The sequence below is a fragment of the Phoxinus phoxinus genome, assembly GCF_949152265.1.
Source record: "Phoxinus phoxinus genome assembly, chromosome: 22".
Classification (NCBI taxonomy): Eukaryota; Metazoa; Chordata; class Actinopteri; order Cypriniformes; family Leuciscidae; genus Phoxinus; species Phoxinus phoxinus.
This window is the reverse complement of record NC_136897.1, coordinates 11764962-11780812: the sequence shown is the minus strand read 5'-3', so window position 1 is coordinate 11780812 and position 15851 is coordinate 11764962. Positions and strand designations below refer to the sequence as shown.

General features: G+C 37.7%; 3 protein-coding genes across 4 annotated transcripts; all 3 read left to right on the top strand.

The window, feature by feature from the left end:
• The first annotated feature begins 829 nt into the window (after nucleotides 1–829).
• LOC306990902 (uncharacterized protein) lies at nucleotides 830–4810 on the top strand. Of its 2 annotated transcripts, XM_079598222.1 has the most exons (9): nucleotides 830–1036; nucleotides 1437–1776; nucleotides 1882–1994; nucleotides 2089–2189; nucleotides 2342–2466; nucleotides 2970–3082; nucleotides 3168–3357; nucleotides 3716–3804; nucleotides 4407–4807. In XM_079598222.1, the coding sequence occupies exons 2-9, from the start codon at nucleotides 1482–1484 to the stop codon at nucleotides 4545–4547; spliced, it is 1167 nt and encodes a 388-aa protein (XP_079454348.1). In that variant the 5' UTR covers nucleotides 830–1036; nucleotides 1437–1481; the 3' UTR covers nucleotides 4548–4807. The 2 variants fall into 2 exon arrangements, with proteins under 2 accessions (XP_079454348.1, XP_079454347.1); XM_079598221.1 differs by lacking the exon at nucleotides 830–1036 and having other exon boundaries at nucleotides 1133–1776; nucleotides 4407–4810.
• A 1930-nt stretch (nucleotides 4811–6740) lies between these two features.
• LOC306990392 (uncharacterized protein) lies at nucleotides 6741–9397 on the top strand. Its single transcript, XM_079597168.1, has 3 exons — nucleotides 6741–6982; nucleotides 7207–7467; nucleotides 9180–9397. The coding sequence occupies exons 1-3, from the start codon at nucleotides 6766–6768 to the stop codon at nucleotides 9248–9250; spliced, it is 549 nt and encodes a 182-aa protein (XP_079453294.1). The 5' UTR covers nucleotides 6741–6765; the 3' UTR covers nucleotides 9251–9397.
• Nucleotides 9398–9798: 401 nt separating this feature from the next.
• Nucleotides 9799–15061, top strand: arrdc2 (arrestin domain containing 2). The gene is made up of 8 exons (XM_079597167.1): nucleotides 9799–10720; nucleotides 11674–11743; nucleotides 11847–11994; nucleotides 12077–12179; nucleotides 12270–12526; nucleotides 12607–12769; nucleotides 12882–13036; nucleotides 13799–15061. The coding sequence occupies exons 1-8, from the start codon at nucleotides 10447–10449 to the stop codon at nucleotides 13850–13852; spliced, it is 1224 nt and encodes a 407-aa protein (XP_079453293.1). The 5' UTR covers nucleotides 9799–10446; the 3' UTR covers nucleotides 13853–15061.
• The last annotated feature ends 790 nt before the right edge of the window (nucleotides 15062–15851 follow it).

Here is a 15851-nt window from a genome sequence, read left to right as displayed (position 1 = left end):
TGAAGCAGTGTTTTTTTTATATATATAAAATGATATCCAAAGTAGCTTTTTCTTTAAAAAAAAATGTTGTGCTTCATTGTAGAATGATGCATGATACTCAGCAAAATATGAGATTCTTCTCCTCAGGAGACCTGTCCTCAGGCAACATATGAAACTTTAAATGTGTTATTTTATTTATTTTTAGTGAAGCTGATATAATGTCAGTCAGTAGTACTCTTATCATATGAGCCTTCATAATAATATTAATAATTTGTTTAATAATTACACAGTGGCTCCAAAAGAATAGTCACATTTAATTCAAAATGTCTGAGTATCATTCCATTATATAACAAAATATTAAATCAAGTAGCATCTGCAAACAATTTTTTTGCAACCTGAATAGATATTTTGTTGTATAATGCAAATCCATTCTTAACATTTACATTTGTTTTAAACTACATTTGATTTTAAATTAATTTAACTTCTACATAGTTTATATATATTGTCTTAATGAGAACGTCTCAATTTAAAAAATGGTTTAAAAAACGGCACAGGACGATGTTGTAAAAAACATTATTCAGGCTACTGCTAAAAGAAAAATCCTCACTTCAGTCTTCTGACGGGATCTGGTAAATAGACATAATCCAGTATTTCTGGCATAAATATTTGACATGACATTTTATTTTGGTCAGCAGTATATCAACACGATCTAGATAAATATATAAAAGTTGTTATTGTTTTGGGGACCACTATAAATGTGCCTGATTGCAGTTGACTCAATACTGCCACCTACTGGAGAGTAAAAGCTCTCCTCAATCGAAAAGAGCATGATTGCTCTAAACAAATTACTTCATATCAAAAGGTTGTGGAGGGTTCAAGCGTCCTAAAATGTGTTCAACCTCTTCGACAACTCCAAATAACTTGAGTGAGCTACGCAGAGACCCGCTACAATGGTTGTCTTGGAAAACATTTAATAATTAATGTCTCCACAACAAATTGAATTGGTACCCCACTTTGCCTTTCTGTTTGGACAAGAACGTAGCGAGAATGAAACAAGGTAAAATAATTGTATGATTTTATGTATTAAATACGTATATTATTTAACCCAATGTAAAAAGCATACATTTCTACGTGTATTCATTCGAACGATATTGGCGGGAATCGTGGAGTGGCGAAAAGGAATTGTGACATCATAGATGCAAGAGAGAAGAGAGATTTGTTTGAGCTGCTTTAAGCGTTTCAATAGATTTCAATCGCACTTTTTTGCTTTTTAAAATCTCCGTTTACTTTTTGCGAAGCTATTCAAGATGATTCAGTCAAGGATTTCAAATGTACCATTTTTGGATGGCGCAAACTGCATGTATAGAACAACGAACAAGAGCCACTTTAAATCATTTGACAACACCGCCATGCCGAAAAGAGCTGTTATCCTTGTACCCGTCTCAACACTTTTACAGCGTGGAGACCAGAACTACCTGGGAAAGGACCAGACAGAGACCGCGATGTCCTTCCCTTCCCATCCCATGATCCATGTCATCCCGCCAATGATAACCCACCTCACGATGCAGAGAACCAACTTTAAAATGCATTCTGAGAACAGGTGTGGAGACTTCGAGACTACTCAAGCAGACTTCAAGCCCTTGCCCATGTCTGCAGCCCAAATAATTCGTCCCACCACCGCAGTCAGGATAAGTCTCCCGGGGAGCAAATGTCCTGAAACTACGTACAGATCCAGTTACACCAAACATGAAGTGTCATCAGACCTCGGGGCAAAGGAAACAGTGAACACAGCCACAGGTACCCACTGCGCACCTAAGTCCTTTCTATATCTCATTGTGCATACTCTCACAGTCTTTTTGTATTTTATGAGTGGATATAAGAGGCTTTCTTTTTATCAATAAGGTGTCGGGTCAAGTCTGAAAGAGGACAAAAAGGATGAATTCAGCTCCAGTTATAATGAGCAGTTCCAGTACAGATGGTGTCCTACTCCTTCTCCTCTTCAGTCCGCAGAAAAGGTAATTCCTTTTATATAATTTGCAGTGGTTTCAGAGACAACCAATAATGTTGCAGTTCAATAACATCTTTCTTCTTTCTTTGTCTTTCGTTCAGCAACGGATTCAGTATTCATCTGTAGCGATGGGAGATCGTGAAAAGATACTGGGCAAACAAACAACATATTCCAGCTCTTTCAGTCAATCTGGTGCCCACAGGTACTGATAACCATCCTGCCTAAACACAAAACATGTATACAAACCTAACAGGAAAGCTGTGTGAATAACATCTGATCGCACATACTTTCCAGTTGAGAGCAGTGTGCATGAGATAGGAAATCTAAAACCTTTTTTATTTTATTTTTAAACAGCTATGCTAAGTTCAGGGAATGTCTGCTTCCCAAGATAAATAAATCCCGGCCCATCAACCTCCGGGAACTTGCTGATGAAAAATGGATAACAACCTCATCTGAGGAATTTCGTGCACACAAATGTGGTATGTACAATAATTGGATACCATGTATTTTTTGTTATGCCGTATAATGTTCTTCAACTATTTAAACTATCTAACGCATTAAGTTAATATTTGAATCAAATGTAATATTCAAATGCATTTTCAGATTATTTTTTAATTAATGATTTAATTTTGTCATCATTTATTTATTATTCATTTTTAATTCTGCTTTTTAAATACTGAAAATCCTGACATTAATTCAGACGTTTTCTTTATTATTTCATTGTAAATAGTTTTTATGAGTGAAACTATAGCTACCTTTACAGTATATTCATTACAAGGTATCATCATCATATTTGAGGGTTTATCTAACACTTGTTGGCCTGCTTCAGTGCCTATATAGTATTCAGAGTCTCTCTTTTCAAAAAATGCTAAGCCGGTTTTATCTGTTCACTGGGCTTTATTATTAACTTTTGTGAATTTATGTAGACTCAATCATCGACAAAAACATATTATGACATAAACATCTTTTTTTTTTTCACCAGGCCCTATTCACCTAGAGCGCAGAGACCCGAACCTCAGCTCTGTGTTCAAAGGAGAGTCACTAGAGGGCAACCAGGAGAGACTGTCAACAACAAACCAGTGCTTCTTCCCAAAGGTCTGCCCTGTTGCGTCTTGCCTCATGCTTGAAGATCTAAATACAAAGTGTGTGTTTCCTAACTGAGCAGTGCTTGCTTTATCAGATAGACCGCACTCAGTTCCCAGAGCATGTGGACGGATCTTGTATCAGGACTTTGAGCGATGTAAAATTCGGGCGGCCTGATCTGGCTGGGTGTTTCTACAGCACGACATCACAGGAGCAGTTCCCATCAAAAGAAGTGGACCGTCCCAAGCCACCCATCTACCCACCTAGCTATGTGCTGCTTGAGCAAGGTACTTTTGGGTTACTAACCTGCATTTTCACATTGAATAGTCACCTAAAATAACCTGCTCACATTAGATATTGTCAGGTTGATTCAGCCTTATATATATATATATATATATATATATATATATATATATATATATATATATTTTTTTTTTTTATTTTTTTTTTTTATTAATAGATTAGAAGTTGTTAAAATTTAAATGTTACTACATCAAGAATATTTTAGGTTACCTACCAAAAGAAAATATTAAATAATATTCATTAAAAAAAGTATATACGCCAAAAATAATGTACATTTTCAATGATCTCTGTAATATGATATTTATTAATATCAAATATTTTTCTGATCTTCTTGTTTTTTAGAGCCAGATCGGATGCTTTCGACCGTGCAAAAAGATTTTGTCCCCCTGAACTCTAGAAGACAGGAGCTGAGCCCTAGCCAGCTTCAGCAGGTAAAATATTGACATTTCACAGCAGATAAACTCCAGCTCACTGGTTTCACATTTATTCTGCAGTCCATGAAACGTAAACATAGACATTGGTCTGTTTTTACACTGTCTTGAGCTGTGAGATGGGCCTTGGCTCTCCTGGTGGTGCTAAACTTTGGTTAAAACCATGTGATGATAAGTCATTTACTTAAAAGTCTCCATAAAACTGGAACTGTTTTCCCACTTTGGTGGGTTGTACAGTATAATATAGTTGTTCAATTACCTGGCCTACAACCTTAAGGGCCAGGACACACCAAGCTGACAATCTAAATTGTAAGGGAGCGCTGCTTTGTTTACGGTTCATAAATTCGCATTCCTAGTTCACGGTTCCTCATTTTGAACGACGAATACAGACTACTGTCGTCTTCTGTTGTGGATGGTTACTATCTCTCACACAGGCGCAGAATGCACATGCTAGTTGGCCGTCGGCTGGAGTTTTTGCAGAATGTTTAAGCTTCACTTTTTTTGCCCAGATGCAGCCGACGTGCTAGTTCTTTGACGTAGGTTTAGTATAAGTTTACCAAAGTTTTAGAGCTGATCTTGACCTTGTACTAATCTCTTTCTAGGTTAAAGACAGTCATATCAGGCCCCGGCACAGCAAACACGACTTCAGGACCACCCACAACGAAGCTTTTGTGCCCAAGCCCTACTGCAAGGCATCCCTGGACAACCCACCCCTACAACACATCAGCCATATGGCATTTTAAGTTGAAAAACATATAAATTACATTTACAAAAAAGGTCTCTAATCAAATGTATGGTTTATTCAAGCACAGGAAAATTTAACACAATCGACAAAATCCAGCTCCATCATAAAATAAGAGCAAATAGAAACAATTACTATTTGTTATTATTTAATGTTTAATGACAAACACCTGGTAATACACACAGACTACCATGAAAATAGAATAGGGACATTTGTGCAGACCTTTTTGCTTAACATTAAAATATTAAAAACTTTCAAAGCATCACTTTTTTTCTATCTACGCTCTATATAGAAGCTTAAAGGGTCCCGTCAGTCGCTTCATATATTGAACCTACGGCTCGTAAACATATTTCATTGCTAAAAACATTAAATAACCTGTTAACCACAAAAGTAGTATGCAAACATTTAGTACATTTCTCCTTAAAGGTAGGGTAGGTCAGAATTGTCTAAAAAAAACTTTTATTCAAATTTGTTTAAACTGTCTTTATATACCAATACATAATTAAAATGCAAGTACTCTGAAATAGAGAGTATAAAAAACTGAGTGACTCTAGTGTATTTAATCTTCAATAAACACAGCTCATTAATTCCATTCACTCCCACCTAAAAACGGGTGCGCGACTGCACGCACGTGGGCAGAGCCAATAATAGCGGCGGTAGTCATGGCGACGGAGAGTGACAGTCACGCAAGCCAATCACTTTTTTCGTCCCGAATGGAATTAATGAGCTGTGTTTTTTGAACATTAAATACACTATAGTCACTCAATTTTTATACTCTCTTTTTCAAAGTAGGCTACTTACATTTTAATTATGTATTGGTATATAAAGACAGTTTAAGCCAATTTGAAAAAAAGTTATTTAGACAATTCTTCAACTGGTTATTGACATTCTTCAAAATATCTTCTTTTGTGTTCAGTAAAAGAAAGAAATTCGTACAGGTTTGGAACAACTTGAGGGTGAGTATTTTTTTTTTACTATCCCAATCCCAACTATCCCTAAATTTGTGTTTATTTTAGTGATAAAGTATCTTTACGAGCTGTATAGGTCATAAAATTTAATAAAATATAAAAATGAATTAATTATAACTACATCCATAAAATTATCAATTAGTCAAGAACCTCTTGTGTGTGTGTGTGTGTGTAAGCTCAAGGTTAAATGGCAATCCAGAGCTCATGGTATTAATGACTACAAGAAGTGTGTCAGACGGCGACTAACTCACTGACCTCACACTGCACATTTGGACCATTTATGGCATGTGTAAAATATCATGGGAGAGTGCCAGAGGTTTCCCAGTGAAATATGCTGCTGTCTACCAGTGTAGGTCTGTGTTTCTGTACTAAAGTGGCATGATCCTCTACCTGCACAATATTTAAACAGAGCCTGTGTGTTATCAAACCATATGTTGGAGAAATGGACAGGGCACTCCCTGTCGAACTCAACCTTGCATTCTCACACTCAAAACAACAAACACAAAATCTACTCTTACAAGTTGTAACCTTGAACTTGAGCTTTTTGGTGTTTATGTAAACACCACTTCAACATTTCCTTTTTAGTGATGTTTGGAGGGGGTTGATTCTATGATACGCCTGGTAGTATTGCCTTTGTAAATCAACACAATTAACAATATTGAGTTTATTATCATGTAAATGACATGTAACGTTATGTGTGGCGGGGGCCCTAAAGACCGAGACAATATTAAGTCCTTCTACTTTGTTTAAGTTTTATTGTTTGTATTTGTCCCTCTTGTTTTAATGACAGCAGTACTCGTGCTGCTTATTTGTTTAGACTGAGACCTTTGAAATAGGGTAGTATATTAAATAGCCATTTTCCTGCTCATTATCTTATTTTCTTTGTTTTTGTTTTGTTTTTTTATTATTACTTTTTTACCGGTTAAAAAAGAAACTAGACGACAAACGTTTGAACCCCACTTAATCCCGGCAGCATTACAACAACAAACAGAAAATGTTACAATTATTTAGAAAGACAAATATATCGATTGACTATTTTCACGTTTCCGGGTTTCTCAGAAGCGGAAGTCGTCCTAGTTGGGGTAAAATTCTAACGTTATAGCGGTGACAGACTAACGTTACATTTAAATATGTTTTTTGTGTTTCCATTTGCTCATATGTATATATAAAACTTTGTAGGAAATTACAATGCTAAAAAAAAGAAGAAAAAAAGGATTAAAACGCGTCCTGTGAAAAGAAACACAACGCAAGATGACCCGTTACACTTGTCCAAAATATCTGCTAAGAGAGGCACGTTTACGTCAGAGAATGGGCGTGGTTACAACCTCAAAAGGGCGTATGTCTGGTTCTTATTGGTGCACAATCGAAATTGGGCGGTCCCCAAACAACAGACCGAGTACATTTAACTTTTACTCTCGTTGTGTTGTGAGTGACCTGCACGCAGTTTGTGGGTTTTTAAAAGTGAAAGGTACGTTCCTCTTGTTTTGTTTTGACCTTGCTGTATTGTCACCTATGTAACTAACTTAATAACGTTTTTAACTGGTTAACATTAATGTCTGTAACGGCGTTTGAATTAAGTAGGCTACTTGCATCTTATCTTAAATGAAGGATGATTTAAAAACGTCTCTAATCACAAGAGATGCTCACATGGATTATTATTTTCGCTTAAACTATATATTTTGTGCATCATAGGAATGGCTTTCCAAAGCTTCAAGCTCTTTGCACTTAAGCTGGACGGTCCGGATGATACCGTGTATAGCAGTGGAGAGATGATCTCTGGCGTGGTGGTCCTGGAACTCAACCGGGAAATCAAAGTCCGAGCCATGAGAGTGCTGGGGAGAGGGGTCGCCACAGCCCACTGGCTGGAAAACCGCAGTGTCGGCGTGAACACCGTCTATAACGACTACACATCCAAGACAACTTATTTCAGGAAGAGACTGCATCTTATCCGAGGTGGGTTTGCATGGATTTATCCACTCACTAGATATTTAAAGCTAAATGTAGCATATGGTTCACTCAAAAATTAAAAACCCGTTTGAGTTTATTTTAATTTTTTATAACGTTAAATCTGTGCAAAAGAAAAATTAACATTAGCCTATATGAACTTAAAATGAATGGAAACTGACAATGTTTGTCGCAAACGCAGCACAAAATCATCATAGCTTTAAAAATAAAACTCGTGCAGAATCAGATCATCTGAAAAAGAAAAAAATAATTAAGAAACGTCAGCTTTAGTTGTTATTTATAGCTGTACTGTGAATGGCTGTAAAAAAAAAAACAGTAGAACCAGATGAATCAGAATTGTGAACGAAAAATTAATGAATCTCACTTCTCGCGTATGAGTTAGGGCAGATATCAGTGTTATCAATGAATGACGTAGTCTACAACACAATTTCCTCAGTACAGTAAGCTAGCTCCAAACGGCTTAGCGCGTTGGTCATACAAAGTTAACCATTTTTGGTTTCCAAAACATTCTGGGAAACATAAACACATTTTCTGTTGGATAGCCAGGAAAGTTTTATTTATGTAAATAAAACATTCCCTGTTTGGAGGATGTTCCCCTAACATTCGCTAGGCATGTTCCCAATGTTCTTATTTGGTTCCCCAAAAATAACCAAATGGGAACCATATGTGAATGTTAGGGGAACATTCTGTGTTTGCTGGGTAAGGACCACTTTTATGATGATATTTAGCCCTTTTTAAGGCTTGGCATCTTCAGGTCAACATTGTGAATAATAGAAAATGACAATGAAAGTAAGCCATACAGGTTTGTAATAATAGAGGCGGGTGGGTAAATGGTGAACTGTCCCTTTAAGGCTTTAAAGCTCTTAAGTGCAAGAGAGGTTGTGCTGTAGGCTAGTTGTGTTGATTATAGGCCCAGCTTCTTCTTCCTGACCTTTAACAGCTGGCACAGGAGTGATAATGCTGAGCAAGTGTGTGATGTGGTTAATTATTCAACTGTTAAGGTGGAATACACACACGACCAACTGCACTCAAGCCAAATGCCTCTCCGAAAGGTGATAAAAGCACAGCTATTGTCATTCAAATGAAATCACAATAAATGCCACTTAGGGGTAATGTTAATAGAACATAGTGATTTACAGGTAATCAGGTCATACGGCTCTAATACTTAAAAACTTAAACCATGATAAAGATGTTATGACCTTCATTTCAGCTGCATGTCAATTTCCATGAATACAATATGATATCACAATGTGAGATCAATTGTATGTAAGCTAGTTTTAAATGTTGGTGTCAATCTGTCAAAAAATTTGATCCTGTCCAACCTCAGATCCTCTCAATTGTTGCTAACAATTCAAATTATACAACAGTATGAATAGACAATTTAATTTCGGCAACCGTTGAATTAATATTTAATTCACTGTAGTGATTTAAATATATTTTTTACATTATTAAATCAGTTGTTTTGTGGCATTTTACATTTATTTTTACATAAAAACCAAGCTCATAAATTAAAGTTATTTTAAGAAAAATAATCAAACAAATATTTTATTAATTTAATATTATAATTGTTTTAATTAAATTTTGTTTATAAATAAATTGTACATTTGACTATTGGTGCTCTCATTGCATTTTGTCAGTCAAATCAGCTGACCCGGGCTTTTGGTGCACTCTTTCTGTTTTTTTGTTTTGTTTTTCCCAAGTTTTTCCCAGACAGAATCCACTCAAACTTGTCTTTTCGGTCATACAGAGAGATGAGGCAGTGGATAGATAATCACACATCACAGCCACATTTTTTTGTTAGATATCACAACTGACAATGAAGAGTCCTTTAGGGAATAAAATTACTAATATCCATATCAGAAACTGGCTTGTATCTGAGGGTAAATTAATATGCCGATACATTTGGTTATCTGCAGATTAAAGTTGGTTCTTGTGTCATATCAAAAATAGATTGGCAACAATGTTCTGTATTTTTGTTTTTAAAATGGTAGTTTTTCTCCCCCTTTGTTATCAACCCCCCTATGCCTTTATGTATGACTATTGGCAACGGTTATCAACCATAAACGACACATGCTTTTACCGTAGTTGTGGATATAAGACAGTTTTGGTAGCCTACGTGATTATTACATACCGCAGTGTCAGTTTAAGACATTTTATGGCCTGGGCTGCTTATCGTTATCTAAATAAACAGCTTGTTTCTTGACAGCACAGACGTGACAGTCCTCACGTAGTCATTTCCATTTAACACAACTAGGGGGAGAAAGAACCACACGGACAACTGTACGAGTCCCTAAAACTAGTGTGGCTAATCCTCCACAAGAGGGCGACGCGTGAACTTATTTCTGCCAGCAACAAAGAAACAACTTGTTTTGCTCTTTAACCGTCTCAGAAAAGTGTGTTTGCACTTTTGTTTGACCACCTTTCGGCAAATACTTAGTTTGCAATTCATATTCTTTTTGCAGTAATTCTAGATAGACTAAAATGATTTGCTTTTAAATCCTTATTTGCTTATATATATATTGTGCAAATGAAGTTCACATTTGCACATATTTCATAAAAAAATGATTGACAAGAAAGTAGAAGAAGAGTAAAGAATTAACCCGTTTTTGTTTTTGCGGAACTTCTTCACGGGGAGGTTCCTCATGGTTCGGGCATGCTCAGTCAGCTTGTTTTTGTCTAAGAACCTGTAAGCATCAATCATCCGAGCTCTCCATCCACACCCAGTTAAGATGTTTATGAGCAGGCAGCGATTCCTGCCATAGGCCTTACATAATAAAATCAGTAAGACCGCCCACACGAGTTAAAGGCTGACCAGGGAACATGCACAGCTTCAGTTTTGTTTTGAAACTGAAGGAAGAGAAGCTTCCTTGCACTTGAATGCACCCTCTCGCTCTTTGTTTGACTTTACACGTCTGAAGGCGACATATTTTAAAGAGCTGCACTTGGGAAACTTTAGCAAGACCAAAGATGATTTTCGACAAGTTGAAAAAGTTCGACATCGTGTTTGATTCTCCGGAGATGGACTGTCCTCCGGTGTTCAGCAGTGGAGATGTTGTCTCAGGGAAGGTTGTGCTCGATCTCTCGACGGAGAGTAAGGTCGAGTCGCTGAAGTTGCATGCAGAAGGTTTCGCTAAAGTTCACTGGACCGAGTCTCGCAGCGCTGGGTCCAGCACCGCGTACACGCAGAACTACAGCGATGAAGTGGAGTACCTGAACCGGAGAGAAGTGCTTCTGCAGGCAGGTCAGTCATTCACAGCCAGAAGCACTCTATTAGACATCGTCTTCGATGCCCAAAACACATTTTAAGACGTTTTGCGCGTGCAGAAGTGTCCAAACATCCCAGTTTAAACCATTTCCCACCGTGAGTCAAGCTGAGTAGACTTTTGAAGGAGTTCACCCCAAAATATAAACCGTAATGCTGTTGTTTCTCACCTTGTGTCGTTCTAAAACCGCATGACTTTCTTTCTCACGTGGGACGGGATTTTAAAAAACACATACTGGCCTTTCTTTTCAGTATAATGGAAGTGAAAGATGACTGAAACAATCAGAAAAACAGTCTACTCTTATGCTGTTTGTGTGGACTGTTTATTGTCTTATCTTTAGTTAATAATTCTACCAGACGATTGATTAAATAGAACAGAACTCGATAATGAATCATTCAGACCACTTTTCACAATTAAAGGAATCGATTGAATCGAACTTAATTGAATCCTTCGCTAGTTTAGCTGCATTAACTACATATGTCGAGATGGATAACTACTTGGATTTGTCTGTTCTTCAATCAAAACATACATTTTTCCCATATCATTTTATTTAATACATTTTAGTTTATGTGGTGTGCGTTTAATTTGAGTGAACTGGTACCTTTAACATGTTTTGAAAAGTTTGGTTAATTTGTTAACTAATCATTATGTGAGCAGTTTTTATAGCTGCTGAATAAACTAATTTGGTTAGCATTCAAGAGGCTGAAGTTAAAAGAGAGAAACATTTTTGACAAAGTTCAACCTTTAGCCCTTAATAACTAACAAAACCTGAAGGTTCATGTTTTTGTGACCGACATCATCGTGATTTCTGGTATCAGCAGTTGATGTAATGTTTTGTCTCATCATTAAGCAATTTTGAAAGCCCTTGGTATGATGTTTTTATTATTTATTGGTGGTGCAATAATGTTTCTTTACCTTTGTTCCCCTCCAGATAATGGCGAACTGACAGTCCTGCCTGCGGGGAGACACGAGTACCCTTTCAGTTTCCAGCTGCCAGAGGAGTAAGTGTTGCAGTTTTTATTAGTCTTATAAAATTTATCCGAGAGCTTTGTTTGAAAAGTTTAGCGAGGAAATGAGGGTTAATGTACATGTTTTGTCTGTCAGAACTCTAGTGACATCCTTTGAAGGGAAGCACGGCAGCATTCGATACTGGGTGAAGGTTAAGCTGCATCGCCCATGGGCCACCGTCAAGAAGATCAAGAAAGAGTTCACGGTTATCGAGCCCATTGACATCAACACACCTAGTTTACTGGTAAGCGCTCGGATTATCTGTTTCCTTGTAATTCATTCATTATTTTGGTTGCATGGGCACTAAATCAGACTTTTAACTTAAGGCATCTCAAGCTGGAAGCAAAGAGAAGATGGCCCGCATCTGGTACCGCAACTGCGGGCAGGTGTCAATCACTGCAAAGATCGACCGCAAGGGCTACACACCAGGTGAGGGCAGAAACCCACCGTCACATTTAAGACGTACTCCGGTTCTCGCCGCAGAAACTCTAAACATGTCGTTATTACCCTCCTCTCTAGGTGAAGTGATTCCAGTCTTCGCTGAATTCGATAACTCTACTTCTCGCTCCGTGATGCCAAAAGCTTTCATCACCCAGACGCAGACCTTCATTGCCAGAGGCACCATGAAGCAAAAACGAGCCGTGGTGGCCACATTGTGCGGGGACATAGTTGGCGCACACCGCAGGGAGACTTGGCATGGCCGAGCCATTAAAATCCCCCCTGTAGGCCCATCCATTCTCCAGTGTCGCATCATCAAAGTAGAGTACATGCTCAGGGTGAGTTTGTTGGACCTTCGAGCTGCTGAACTTTTGACCGAGTTGCTTGAATGATTACTAAACCTCGCTTATTTCCGTAGGTGTGCGTTGACGTTCCTGGGACCTCCAAGCTTTCCCTTGAACTTCCGCTGGTGATGGGCACCATCCCTCTGCATCCGTTCGGCAGTCGCACGTCCAGCTTCAGCAGCCAGTACAGCGCAAACATGGAGTGGCTTCGCATGGCCATCCCTGAGCAACCTGAACGTAAGTAAACGCCCAACCCTGGGTTTCATTCTCTCTCATCAGCCTGAAAGCGACGGCATACAGTGACATATGTCACTCACCTCGAGTCTTGTTCGTTTGTGTTTTTCCACAGCTCCTCCAGATTATAGCTCTGTTGTCACAGAGGAGGAAGCGGTCCAGAACTCCACAACAGGACAACCCGAGGAAGACCTCAGCGGCGTACTGCAGCATTCCCTCATGGCCTACGTGCAGGAGTTTAGATTCCGCCCTCCTCCAGTGTACTGCGAGGTGAGCAGACGGTTACATGCAAGAACATATTTAAATATAAGACCGCAGTTCTCGATTGGTTTTGCTTTAAAACACAGATTATACTTCAAAAGGGACCCAAAAATTGCTATTCGAATGAACAAACATTTTTTGGAAGCTTGTTTCCACCTCAGAGTAAAACAACGTCGTCCTGTGACTTTTGCAATTGGAACTTTATTTCTCATTACTCCAAATTTAAGTCACAATTTGACTCTTTGACTATTTTTACTTTGAGGCCGAAACTGCTTCTGTTAAAAAAAATCAAACTATCAGACATTAAAATATATTAATATTTGACTACACGCAATTGGCATCTTCCTAATTTGGCTAGTGACTTCAACACTGTAAAAAAATTGCTGCGATTATTTATCACAACTTAAAATCCAACATTGTTTCAACTTTAAAAAGTATGTTCATGCTTGATATTAAGTTTAGTTAACTTTAGTTAAGTTGGATATTTAAGTTATCTCAACAAATTAAGTTGTTATAACTAATCTCAGCCACATTTTTTACAATAAAAGTAACAAATTAATTTGCATCAAAATACTGAGTTTGATTGGATGCACAGCCTTTGACATCAACAACAAAATATACAAGAAGCATTTTGTCCTGTCTATAAGAAAGTGATTCTTTCCCTGCCATCTGCAAGCCACAGTTCTATGAATCTGGTATAGTTTTCGAAAAGGGTCATATTCCAAGTGTTCTAATCTATTTTTTTGTTTTTTTTTCTCCCCCTCATCGCAGGTGGACCCAAACCCTCAGCCCATCAACATGCGTCCTCGTTGCATGACCTATTGAACTCTCCGCCAGCTGAGCATCACGTGATGTTTGAAACAAAAGCCGAGATTTAAGTTCTCCTGGATGCCTCTCTGAGACTGAGATTGGTACTTGTTCCTCGTTTGAGCCGTTCGCATCTGCGCTTCCTGCAAGTGGGCCGAGAGAGGAGGAGATGTCTGGACTAGGCAAGGCAGAGTGCTTTCAACAAACAAAGAGGACATTCAGTACCGGGGCGAACAAAGGTTCTGCCCGTGTTTGTGTCCCAAAGAGCGATCAGACTCCGTTCTGTGCCTTTTAACGATGCGTGGCCTGTCGCACTTGTATGTAGAATCAGGGAATTTTGGGCATGATCACTAGAGAATTATGGGTGGGAAGCCATTCAGAGATACTACCCATAGTGCCTTACTTTGCTGTGAATGAGAGGAGAGTCCCTCTCAACCAGCTGCAGTCTGCCAGGCATATGTGATGCCGTCCTCTCCCAAAACTGTATCCTCATACGTCACATTTGATGTTGATATAAGCCAAAGAGATTGGTTTAATGTTCATGTGTGCACAGGTAATTCTATGCAAAAGGGAAAACCTAAAGCTTTAAAGGAATAACGTGGGGCAAATTGCAAATGTAAATCCTGGAAGTAGAAAATCACATTCTTTCCCCCCGAAAGAACATCTCCTCTCCAATTTGACGTTGGTATAAGTTTCATCTGGCTCGACAGAGGTCGAGTTTGTGACCTGAAAGGTCTTAATGTCTTGCTGAATGTAATGCAAGGCTGAATGTGTCTGTATAACCAAGGATAACTTTTCTTTTCGCAAACATTGTGTTTTTCTTTGTCATTTTGAGGTAACGAAATGCAGGGCTAGAACAGCCCATGATAGCTTTACAAATAATGCGAAAAAAATAGAGACGTGTGTATCCAAGGTGCCTTTTAAAAAAATGTTATTTATATAGAAATAACGATGAATGACTACAGGGATAATGTCACATTAAGCTTTCCTAGTGTTGCGACTCCCTGAAGTGTCCTTGCAAACATTCCAAAAATACCACAGACTTGCTTCATTTCCAAATGATAAAAAATGTGTAACTTCAGGTTTAAAGACAGTGATTGTTTATGGCACTCATTTCAAATGAATGTATTTTATAGATGTTGTTGTTGAAATTTGTGACAAGTATATTTTTTGTTAATCACTTTTAAGTAAATAAAAAAAGAATAATAACACGTATGACTGTGGTGTTATTTCATATGATTTTGGAAATAATTATAATAGCATATTAGATTAATTTTTTTATATTGTGCGAATGACGAGTATAAGCAACATATAGTTTCCTTGTTAAGACGCTCAAACGTGTATTTTAATCTGAAACTGGCTTAAGCCTTGTCTGTGAAACCAGCTGCAAAAGTTTTAGTTTGAAATTGATTACTTGTAAGGTGCATTCATCGCTCATTTACAATTATTTATCATAAAAATATTGTTTCTAGGCAATGTCAGAGGTCTACAGTAGTTTTCATGGGGGTTGTGCTTAACTATATATAACATAAGCGGAGCCTGAGGCACAGAGTGTCCTTTTTCCTCCCGTGTTGTTTTCTGAAATAGTTCCAATCTTTCAGTTTCATAACTCCTTAATCAACATTAAACCTACCAAGAAACAAATCTTATGGAGATGAGGTTAATACTTTATATTATGATTCAAGTCCATTTTTTATATTTGTTAACACTTCATGTATTTCATTAGAGTACTGCTTAAATTAATAGGTATGATATACTCTTGCAAAAAAGAATGTTTATAACATGCCTTTTTCGAACAAGCTCAATGTTTACATGCAGGTGAAACTCGAAAAAAATAGAATATGGTGCAAAAGTTAATTTCAGTAATTCAACTCAAAAGGTGAAACTAATATATTATATAGACTCATTATGCAAAGTGAGATATTTTGAGCATTTATTTGTTATAATTTAGATAATCATGGCTTACAGCTATGAAAACCTTTTCACGATATTCTAATTTTGAGTTTGGGGTTTTCAT